General features: G+C 41.5%; 1 protein-coding gene across 1 annotated transcript in view; it reads right to left on the bottom strand.

The window, feature by feature from the left end:
- Positions 1 to 10,835: 10,835 nt before the first annotated feature.
- Positions 10,836 to 12,102, bottom strand: part of trhr3.S (thyrotropin-releasing hormone receptor 3 S homeolog) — a 28,536-nt gene continuing 27,269 nt past the window's right edge. The window contains exon 2 of the mRNA XM_018237842.2: positions 10,836 to 11,799. Within this exon, the coding sequence (XP_018093331.1) occupies positions 11,389 to 11,799 (411 nt within the window). The 3' untranslated portion in view covers positions 10,836 to 11,388. The remainder of the gene's footprint in view (positions 11,800 to 12,102) is intronic.

The raw sequence follows: 12,102 nt of genomic DNA, 5'->3' as shown, positions 1-12,102 counted from the left end.
TAGCATCTCAAAAGGGGCACTAATTTGCTCTCTATTTTTTACTAAACGCTCAGTGCCCTGGACTTTTTTGAGATGGGTTTATAAAATAGAAGTTGTCTCTGGTGAGTGGCTGATTGAACCATGTTTGCTGCGTGCTCTTGCAAAAAACTGACCCTAAAGGTTTAACATACCATTAAAATTGGCAAGGTCCACTGATGAGCTTTTGACCTAACAGGTCTCTCTAGGCCTTGTGTATGATCCAGTGGGCCAATGATGTGTCTGATCTGAATGCTAACTCTAAGTAGTTGAGCATGCATCATGATCTACATTTTGGGCACCCTTGCACTAGAGCAAGTTTCATAAGTCTGCATCCAAGGTGTAATGGATCTTCCTGTTCATCACCGCAGAACCCCTGTCCCAGTTTGATAAAGAAGAATAAATGCTGCTTGGCCCAATAATTACGTTTAAAGGCTAACCATATGAATCAGTTAGTCCAGTTGTATAAGACTCCAGGCTATTTTGTGTTGTTGTGCCTTTATATGGTCACAGAACAACCCCTCAGTGACTTCTAATATCCTTATCATTTACAGTAGGGGGTACATTATCCCTTATAATACATGAGTGATACTCAGAGTTCCCTGTATAACTCAGCCTGCAGCCTTGTGCCTTTATATGGTCACAGAACAACCCCTCAGTGACTTCTTATATCCTTATCATTTACAGTAGGGGGTACATTATCCCTTATAATACATGAGTGATACTCAGAGTTCCCTGTATAACTCAGCCTGCAGCCTTGTGTCTTTATATGGTCACAGAACAACCCCTCAGTGACTTCTAATATCCTTATCATTTACAGTAGGGGGTACATTATCCCTTATAATACATGAGTGATACTCAGAGTTCCCTGTATAACTCAGCCTGCAGCCTTGTGTCTTTATATGGTCACAGAACAACCCCTCAGTGACTTCTAATATCCTTATCATTTACAGTAGGGGGTACATTATCCCTTATAATACATGAGTGATACTCAGAGTTCCCTGTATAACTCAGCCTGCAGCCTTGTGCCTTTATGTGGTCACAGAACAACCCCTCAGTGACCTCTAATATCCTTATCATTTACATTAGGGGGTACATTATCCCTTATAATACATGAGTGATACTCAGAGTTCCCTGTATAACTCAGCCTGCAGCCTTGTGTCTTTATATGGTCACAGAACAACCCCTCAGTGACTTCTAATATCCTTATCATTTACAGTAGGGGGTACATTATCCCTTATAATACATGAGTGATACTTAGAGTTCCCTGTATAAGTCAGCCTGCAGCCTTGTGTCTTTATATGGTCACAGAACAACCCCTCAGTGACTTCTAATATCCTTATCATTTACAGTAGGGGGTACATTATCCCTTATAATACATGAGTGATACTCAGAGTTCCCTGTATAACTCAGTCTGCAGCCTTGTGCCTTTATATGGTCATAGAACAACCCCTCAGTAAAAGCTCAGGTTTATACACACCTTTTAAATACTACTTAAAGGGATACCGTCATAGGAAAACATGTTTTTTTCAAAACACATCAGTTAATAGTGCTGCTCCAGCAGACTTCTGCACTGAAATCCAATTCTCAAAAGAGCAAACAGATTTTTTTTATATTCAATTTTGAAATCTGACATTGGGCCAGACATATTGTCAGTTTCCCAGCTGCCCCCCAGTCATGTGACTTGTGCCTGCACTTTAGGATGGAACTGCTTTCTGGCTACTTAATATAACTGAATCAGTCTCAGTCAGAGTTGGCTTTTACTATTGAGTGCTGTTCTTATATCTACCAGGCAGCTGTTATCTTGTGTTAGGAAGCTGTTATCCTGTTACCTTCCCATTCCCGTTCTGTTGTTAGGCTGCAGGGGTGTGGGGGGGGGTGATATCACTCCAACTTGCAGTACAGCAGTAAAGAGTGACTGAAGTTTATCAGAGCACAAATCACATGACTTGGGGCAGCTGGGAAACTGACAATAAGTCTATATGTCAATATGTCCCTGCCGACGCGTCTTCTCCCGGGGTTGGGACCCTGAAACTGCAGCTCCTGTGAGCCCCCAGTCCGGCTCTGTGCCAAATTCTCAGGTTTGCTGAAATATCAATTATTTGCGCTTTCAACTGCCCTTTGTTTTATATGTAATGTAAATGTTTGATCTTTTCAAATTAAAAGAATGTCTTCCCTGGGCTGCCAGTTTCCATTTAAATAGTAATCTGTCATGTGTCTCCGATCGAACAGTTATTATCAGTCCCAGTCAGGTAAAGATAAAGAGGTTAACATTGCTCAGCTTGACTCCTTCTAAAGCAGCAAAGGCCTAATCACAGCTCAGCAGGTCTATTTCACAGGGAAGGAACAATCTGCTGTCTTTTAGGGCACTATCTTCTAGGCTGAGAGGTTTTCGCTGCTGAGATAGTAAGTGGTTAATGGTCTCACAGCACATCCCTGGGTCGCTGCAAAACGCCTGATTATCTCCCTAAATCAAGCCTGTGGTTTCCAAACTGTAGCAACAATCCTCAGCAGCAGGATAACAAAGTACCTACAGATCAAGAATAATTGCCATCACTGCGACAACAACAAAAAAATCCTAATTTCACAAAATCGTTTTCCGCTGCTGAAAAAATAGAGTCATTTAAATACAAAAGGGAACATCCTCTTATGTAAAATAGAAATAATAGCATCCCATGGTCTTGTTACTCTATATACAAAGCTTTTTTCCCCCACAATCCAATTTGCCAGCAAAGAAACTCCATTGTGACTACATGAAGGGGAAGTCACGAGTAGGTATTCCTCCTGCGCAAGCTTTATAATGTGAATATCGGGAAAACTGTACCCCCTATCATAAAACACAAAGTCATTGAGGTGCTTCATAGCTATATACAGGTCATGAAACTTAAAGATGACTTCAGGCATCCTAGAATGTTGTTATTTATATAATAAAACGTATTTTGTAAGGTGTAGAGCAGTGATCCCCAAACAGTGGCTTGTGAGTAACATGTTGCTCCCAATGGTCTCAAAGCAAGTGCTTGTTTTTGAGTTATTGGTTTGGAAGCAAGTTGCAGTTGCATTAAAAACAGGTGTACTGCCAAACAGAGCCTGTGGTAGGTTGACAGTCCACATAGGGGCTTCCAAATGGACCAGTGTCTGACTGGGGTGCCAGGGGCTGACCACAAAACCTTGGACCATGGGCCCACCAGAAAGCCTTAGACCATGGGCCCACCAGAAAGCCTTAGACCATGGGCCCACCAGAAAGCCTTAGACCATGGGCCCACCAGAAAGCCTTAGACCATGGACCCACCAGAAAGCCTTAGACCATGGGCCCACCAGAAAGCCTTAGACCATGGGCCCACCAGAAAGCCTTAGACCATGGGCCCACTAGAAAGCCTTAGACCATGGGCCCACCAGAAAGAATTAGACCACGGACCCACCAGAAAGCCTTAGACCACATGCCCGCCAGAAAGCCTTAGACCACGGGCCCACCAGAAAGCCTTAGACTATGCACCGTTTTCTATTGTTCTTCCTCTCCTCGCTCAACCTCTTTATTCTCATAGTCTTTTGTATCTACAGTATTTACTATATTCTTTCATTATTATGCATTTTTCCCATCAAGAAATAGGGAATGACCATGATATAGGCCAACTATTTAGAAACAATAGGCCCCACTAACACCTGGGCCCACCGGGAGTTTTCTGGTATCCCGGTGGGCCAGCCCATTTTTTTTCATGCTTGTGTTGCCCCCCCAACTAATTTTTACATCTAAATGTTGCTCACAGGTTGGGGACCCCTGGCCATAGAGGGTAAATGATGACTACTCTAGTCCATTTTTGGTACTCCCATTGACCCGAGAACATAGCAAAATTCTTTATCCTCCTAAAGCTGAAACAATGTACAACTTGCCCCACCAGTACATGGCACGAAATAATCCCAGAGTCTGATTACTCGATTTATGTGCTTTCATTGCCTTTCTCTGTGGTCAATTTCACTGCTTTATTTTTTAGATTTATCTGTTGTACCCTATAGCTAAATGTTTATATTTGTTCTACAGAGGAGCTTTAAATGGGGTTTGATGGCCACTTAAAATTCTCTAAGCACATGGCACGTTTCTAACCACCTAGATGTCTGTGTTGCTTAAGAGAAAAAAAAGTAATCTGTCAACATTAACCAAGCATGACATTCCCAATTCAGAAGCATGGTATAGATTATGCTGGAAGCCATTCACTCTCCTGTACTGGAGTTGCCTATAGTGGCTTCTACAAGGACATTTGTGGTTGGACATCCAGCTCTTATCTACACAATCAGTGGTTTAATGGCCATGCATTGGGGGAGAAATTAAGATGCATTTCCACCTTAGTTGACAAAGACAGTTTGTTTAAGGATTAGCAAGATTGTATGTTCCATGTGCCTGTAAACATTAAGTAATATTGTGTTTTTTAAGTGGAAAAAAAAATAGATCTGCTTTAGTGTTAAAAAATGTATAATCAATTTATGAGCTTGCATAGGGAATGCTAATTTACTTTACCTGATACCTCCATAATCATCGAAGAGCTGACGCTAAAGCCATGTTTTCATGTTATCGACCTTGTTAAGGGCTAAGCAACTAAATGTTGGACTACAACGGGGGTCCTGAACTCAAATTGTCAGCCTGGACCTACGTAGAGGCATTCTCCAGAATAGAGTAGGTATCACAGGGCAGGTTCAGTCACTTCTTCATTAATATATTTCTGGTAGGAGAGGCCTGTTGTGTAACAAAGAGAGAAAGACAAAGGAAAAGCTAAAATAGATGGACCAAACAAATACACAAATTTTCTATAATATTGGCAATTCAGTTGAGTTGTGAAGGAACCCTCCGATGGGAGAATAGGGTTGGGGGTTCTGAGGCTTCCATTATGGACTCAATGTAACTGGAGGAGTTGCACTGGGACTTGGAATTTTGCTATTGAGTGCTATTCTTAGATCTACTGGGTAGCTGTTATCTTGAGTCAGGGAACTATTATCTGATTACCTTTCCATTGTTCTATTGTAAAGGTGGCCATAAACGCTGCAACAAATTTTTCGTATGATATTCGTTGCGTGTATGGTTGGAGACGAGCCAGCCGATATCAGCAGAAGACTTAGATACTGGTCGGCTTGTCGATTGGGCGCCTTTGAAGGGACCTGAACATCGGCCATTCGTCAGATACAGGTAGAATTCTATTGTTTCTACCTGTATATCTGACGATTCAGCTCTACACGTGTATTTTGAAACGAACGATCTTCCCTGGAAACATCTTTTCCAGGAAAGATTGTAATTGGTATATCTATGTCCACCTTTAAGGTCGTTGATGCAGTCCCGCGATCCGACCGCCCGTTAGGCATCGTTAGGATCCGATCGTTGGGCCCTAGGATCGGATCAGCCTGATATTGCTCACCTCAAGGTGGGCATATCGGAGGGAGATCCGCTCGTTTGGGGTCATCTCCAAACGAGCGGATCTCTCCATGTATGGCCACCTTTAAGCTGCTGGAGAGGAAAGGGAGGGGGTTGATATCAATCCCAATTGCATTGCAGCAGTAAAGAGTAACAGAGCAAAAGTCACATGACTGGGACACCTGGGAAACTCACAATATGTCTACCCCCATGTCAGGTTTTAAAATTAAATATAAAAAAAACTGTTTGTTCTATTAAAAAAAAATGGATTTCAGTGCAGAATGCTGCTGGAGCAGCACTATTAACTGATGCGTTTTGAAAAAAGCACAATAAAATCCCTTTAATGTATTGCCTGAATACCCAGTTTCAATGGCAATTGTTAAAATGATGCATTATAAATGATTGTACTGTGATATTTAAAAGGTTTAGCAGAAATGTTCCACCTCTCAGAATTCCAAAGTGTTTATGGTCAAACAGCTGGAGGTCCTTAAACCACTAAATGAACTTTCATTCTTAAGGGCAGGACTACATGGCTGATTCCGCCACTTTCCGGCCCGCTGCGCAAAAGCGCAGACGCCACGTCGGATGCGACAGAAATCAGGTAAGTAATGCCAGTGTTGGATCGTGTCACGTCGTTGATGCGACGCGACACGACTGTCGGATGCAGACGCAGCGTGCAGCGTCTGCATCCGACAGTCGTGTCGCATCAACGCTGCAACACGATCCAACAGTTGAATTACTTACCGTATATACTCGAGTATAAGCCGTCCCGAGTATAAGCCGAGGTACCTAATTTTACCTCCAAAAACTGGGAAAGCTTATTGACTCGAGTATAAGCCTAGGGTAAGAAATGCAGCAGCTTCTGGTAAGTTTCAATCAAAAAATTGAGGGTTTCTGCTCCTATTGGAGGTGCCAGCGTCTTGTTTTTGGATGCCGGTGAATATTCTTGAAGACTATTCTTGGACGCCGGCGACTATTCTTGGACGCTAGCGACTATTCTCAGACGCCGGAGACCGTTTTTGCACTTGACCCGAGTATAAGCCGAGGTAGAGTTTTTCAGCATATTTTTAGGGCTGAAAAACTCGGCTTATACTCGAGTATATACGGTACCTTATTTCCGTCTCATCCGATGTGACGCCTGCAATTTTGCGTGGTGGAATCGGCCATGTAGTCCTGCCCTAATTCAAGCTCCCAATCTATTCTTTCAGTGATCTTGAAGTGTTTTTGACTTCGACTACTACATTTTGTGTCCCACACTAAATACACTGTCTATCTCTTGACCAGCCTCCATTTATACAATACTTGTCATTATGACTTTATGTTGATGCTAAGCAATAATTAGCATTGTACAAATCTATTCTGTATTCTGTTGCATCTGGATATAACATCTCCCCCTTTGTGTTCTTGCACCATACGCTTGATAATAAATAATTAGGTTTCGGATATGCAGACTGATTACAAAATACTTTTTCCTTTTCAGTGTTTTTCGGAGCACAATGGTTCCCTGTTCAATCAGTCTGTAGAGCTACAGTGTATTTGTGCAGTTAGACCGGTCGATATTTGTAATGTAGCATTTAAAAAGCAAACACGTGTTAAGTTGAGCCAATATTGCTTGTTTGCTAGGCTGCAGCTTTTTCAGGCGGTATTTGGTTTGAGTCAGTTTCTAAGCCAGGGATTTGGAATATATATATATATATGATAGTTATCGGCAATGAAAGCCTATATGTATACAATTGGCAGATCCCTGTCCTTCAGGAATAAAGGAAGGCTCCATTAAATGAATCTGACCAGGCTGAGATATTGGATGAATCAGGTGATTTGTATGAGAACTGGGGGAAAGGGAATCGGGGGAATTTTTTTTTTTTTCTTCAAATGAGCGTGCTGATGAAAAAGAAATTCAGCAAAACGATTGTACGGTATGAAATCTCTCAACAGATGCAAGAGCCATTTTTCCCAGGCGACAGATTAGCGATAATCCCCCCGCAGATGGATATCAGCACCGACTTAAAAACCTGCGTTTGTGCGGAACGGATTCCTCATTTCAACTGACAGTAGATTCAGGATTTATTGAAGTGGGCTGCCAAAGGCTAAGGCATAAGTATATGTAGGTACAGAACATATAGCAGTAGTCATTTCTGATGTCAGAGTCAAAATTTGCATTGCCAATGTGGAGGGCTAGGAATGTCTTTTTGTCCGCGATTCCATAATTGGAAAATGTTTTTGTGTCATGGTGACAAATTGGTCTCCTGTTGGGCAGCGAATGACCTTCGGATTGTTCTGTTTTGCAGAATATCCAGTCTCCAGTTATTGATGGGAAGATGATAGCCCTGGCTCTTAAGAGGACTTTTTCAGTTTAGGAAGTCCTTCTCTAGATCCAAAAATCATCTGTGCTTGTTAGTTTTGCCTTCTTGTCCAATAAATCTATTGACGTAACAGTTAAGAAGATGTGTTTTTATGAAGCCCCCTACATGATAATTGACAGTATTCCATTCCCTATCACCTTAATCAATTATTAGACAGATCAGTAGACTTCTTCACTGTAGCACAATGATCCCCACCAGTAGCTCATGGGCAATGTGTTGCTCTCCGACCCCTTGGATGTTTCTCCCAATGGCCTCAAAGCTTGTTTTTGAATTCCAGGCTTGGAGGCAAGTTTCTCTGGACCCTCTCTACTTCAATAACGTTCTGTTTGAGCATAGTAACAGATTAAAGTTGCCTGTAAAATCCTAGTCTCGGATCAGAACTGAAGGGAAAAGCACAGAATACTTTCCTTGGGACACAGCATTTAGTAGAACTGATCAATTATTATTCTTCATTCAACCTTGGAAATAATCTGCTACGTGTCCACTGTATTAATGACTTTTGGGTCCATTAAACAACCCCAATCCATTACCTGCTCCTTCTCTGCCCTGTGTGTTATCAATTGCTGAGCAAGTGTGTCCAATTCAGCATTTCCCAGAGCCATAGAGCTCTAAAGGGTAACTGAATGTGTTTTGGTTATACAAGGACATAATTAACCCCTTTCATTTTTTGAGTAGCTTGGGATTTTACATGCAAAGTGTTTGGGTGTCAGTATAGGGGCATACGTTTTCCCTGAAACACATTCTATTTCCTTGTTATTTATAAGATGTAGGTACAGACCACCAGCAGCAATGTAATGATGCCCCTTGGGTCCTGGTGCAAAATTTACCATATGCCCCCACCTCAAATTCCAGCATCTGTACCTGCAACTGGGGCACCTGTACTTAACACACGGTTTGCATTGTGCCTTGATATTGCCAGCGAGGCCCATAGGGATGGAGTAGTCACATCCCAACCCCTTCCCAACCCATGTGGGCTGCTAGCCTGCAGGAGACTCCGTTGGAGTAAACTTGTGCCTTTAAGGCTTAAAACACTTAAAAGATTTAATTCAGGAATTTAAAAATGGGCAGTTACTTGGTGAGGCCACACAGAGTCAACATCAATGGGAGTGGAGAGCAACATGTTGCTTACGAGCCACTGGTTGGGGATCACTGATATAGAGAATAGATGTGTTTATTTAAGGTAAAAATAATGATTTTCCCCTTGAAACCGAGCCTTCGTGCTACACTGGGATTAATATCTAAGTGCTACAGTCTTTCATTTATCTGGTGTTTAACTGCTCTCAACCCCGTGTCAGTGTTCATTAACGGAGGATCGATCCAGATACAACACAATGGAGGCTCCCGAATAGGCTGATGTATGAGCCAGCCAATGTGCATTGACAAAGGCAGGTTTTAATTCCAATGGTAAGCTTGGAATATTCATCTAAAGTCCTTAATGATATAATGCAGGGATCCCCAACCTTTTGAACCCGTGAGCAACATTCAGAAGTAAAATGAGTTGGGGAGCAACACAAGCATGAAAAATGTTCCTGGGGTGCCAAATAAGTGCTGTGATTGCCCATTTGGTAGCCCCTATGTGGATTGTCAACCTACATTGAGACTCTGTTTGGCAGTACATCTGGTTTTTATACAACTAAAACAAAGCCTCCAAGCCTGGAATTCAAAAATAAGCTCCAGCTTTGAGGCCACTGGGAGCAACATCCAAGGGGTTGGAGAGCAACATGTTACTCACGAGCTACTGGTTGGGGATCACTGATATAATGTATGATTTGCTGAGTTTGGAAACTAGATTCCCCTGCCTGTGTGTGCAATAAAGTCTGTTGGCTCAGCAGTTATAGGAATAAGAGGGAGATATGAGTATTATAGCATGGGGTAATACATCAACATGATCCCAATGAAGCCAACGACGAAAGCTTCTCTGTATAAGGTGTTCTACCTATATTTTTTATACCTCTACAGTCTGGTCACTGTGCTAGAAATACAGTGAAAAAGACTTGAGGTAGGCACTCCATACTAGTTTCTTCCTTTATTTCATTATTGAGGTAGCCATCATGCACAGTGTTGCCAGTGCTTTTCATACTGAAGGCATTTAATTCTCCCTCCAAGTTAAACCCCTTGTATAATTAACTCCTCCTTATCTATAAGGCTGAGACAATGGGGTCACTGGGAGGCTCAATGTCTCTCTAACTCCATAATAACAGTTTGACGTTTTGGTACGGCATAATAACTGCAACATCAAAACTTTGATAGATTAAAAGAATGGGCAAAAAAACCTTTTTTCATTACAAGCCCAATGAATTAGAATTTAAAGACTTTGCCAAAATACACTCAAGGCTGAACGATGAAAGATGTTTAATTTATATGTTGAACTGAGAAAAATAAAGACTGCTTTTACTTAGGCTTATTATATATTTATGTTTTTGAACACATAATAGAGTGAAAAGAATGTGATAAAACCCATCTTTCTCACTATTCCAGGTAACACAGATTTAACAGTTCTTGATGGACCATATCCTTCCAACAGTAGCCGTTGTCCTAGCATTCAACCCCATTTAATTACTTAATTGAACAGGTAGCAATCGAATAACGTCATGAAATTTGTGCAGTTATAAATACAACAGAATAAATATCATGGTGGAAGGGGGTATAGGATTTCAGAAGACAGTTACGAGGACAACCATAGGGTGGGATACCCATGGGCAGAGAGCCTCAGTTCTGAGGTCTAACCATTGGGTATGGAATTTTTACATGGTCAATCTGAAAGTGTCTCTTGTTATATTATATGTTTGTACCTTAGGGAATGGAAAACGACACTTCACTTGTGGGTATATTGAGATATCAAACTCAATGTGGTTCAGGAGGTGGACACATTGGGAAGTCTATTTTATATGGCCACTTCAAGACTGAGTTGGTTGTAGTTATAACAAACAGATGTTTATTTATAATTTTATGACCTTGGGACATAACAATAGTCATGAAGTTGATTATAAAACCCCCAATGCACTTGTAATGTGGCATCTTTTTAGTTTATCAGTGATAAAAGAACAAGACAATTATATATATATCGTCACACAAAGTCAATATCATTTATTGGGTTGCTGGTCGACATGTACCCCATGGAAATAAAACCTAGGCTCAACTATGAAACAACTATTTGATGATCTTCTTGAAATCCTTCTGAGGAGAACTGACAACTCCACATCAAATTAGATTTCATCAGGAAGCATATGTACAGGCCATATCATACAAATGGCATGACTCTAGAACACTTACAACAACATAAGCAAGTGGTCCATGGTGTAATCCATGGTTTGGCATAATCACTTTAAAATCAAAGCCCCCCCACAATGGAAAAAAAAACCCTCAGTAGATGTGGAGCAAGTGTCCAAACATCTTCAGATCCTTCTCTACAGTTTTTCGTAACATTATCTCAGGAGCTTGGTGGTGTCTTCCGAACACAACGAAATTAAGTTCTTGTATAGTTGAGTGGTCACCACATGACTCCAGGAGAGCTTCTCCACTCCAGCAATCTTGACTGATCAGATTAAAACTACCCATTCTTTGCAATCTCATCAAATCCATTACAAAGTAAATATATATATATTATGGGTGTTACTACGCCACACTGTATGTTGTCGTGGTATCGACGCAGTTCTGTGGGAAGTTTACTTTTTTTGTTGGAAACCCATTGAGATCCTCCTGAACTGTGACATCATGATCTGGACTCTCGTGGGAACTGTCCTTCATGACGCTGTAATATACGGGAATGTTGTACTTGGCTGCCTTCTCGGTCCTCTTCTGCTCACACTTGCACAGGTTTTTGAAGGCAGCTCTGAACTTTTGGGACATCAGGTTGTAGATGATGGGATTGATGGCGCTGTTAAGGTAGATGCACAGTCTGCAGAATAGTACGAACCATACGTTGAGATATGGAGGGTCCATAAAGGAGTTCACAACCACCAGAGTGCGGTATGGCATCCACAGGAGAGCAAACAGGATCACTACAACTGCTAGCATCTTGGTCACCTAATGGAGAAAAGGAATACGGCCATTATACAGTGCTTAATGATAGGTCTATTGTCTTGGCAAATGTACAATATCAGTTCAGCGATATCTCAATCTTTTTATCACACAACCCAGGGCCTGAACTAATGGTAGACATGTTACTCACAAAAGTTCAACCCCATCATTTTCTTGATCCAGCAGGTCATTGTGCAAAAACTGGAAGAACCTAATGTAAAAATAGGCACTACCTAGGCAGTTTTTGGCTTAGCCAGACGGTGTACAGTAAGTGGGAACACAAATCATCCTAATACAGTATATATGTTT

The sequence above is a fragment of the Xenopus laevis genome, chromosome 9_10S (assembly GCF_017654675.1).
Source record: "Xenopus laevis strain J_2021 chromosome 9_10S, Xenopus_laevis_v10.1, whole genome shotgun sequence".
Taxonomy (NCBI): Eukaryota; Metazoa; Chordata; class Amphibia; order Anura; family Pipidae; genus Xenopus; species Xenopus laevis.
The sequence above is the reverse complement of the archived record's forward strand: the minus strand, read 5'-3'. Positions and strand labels throughout refer to the sequence as shown.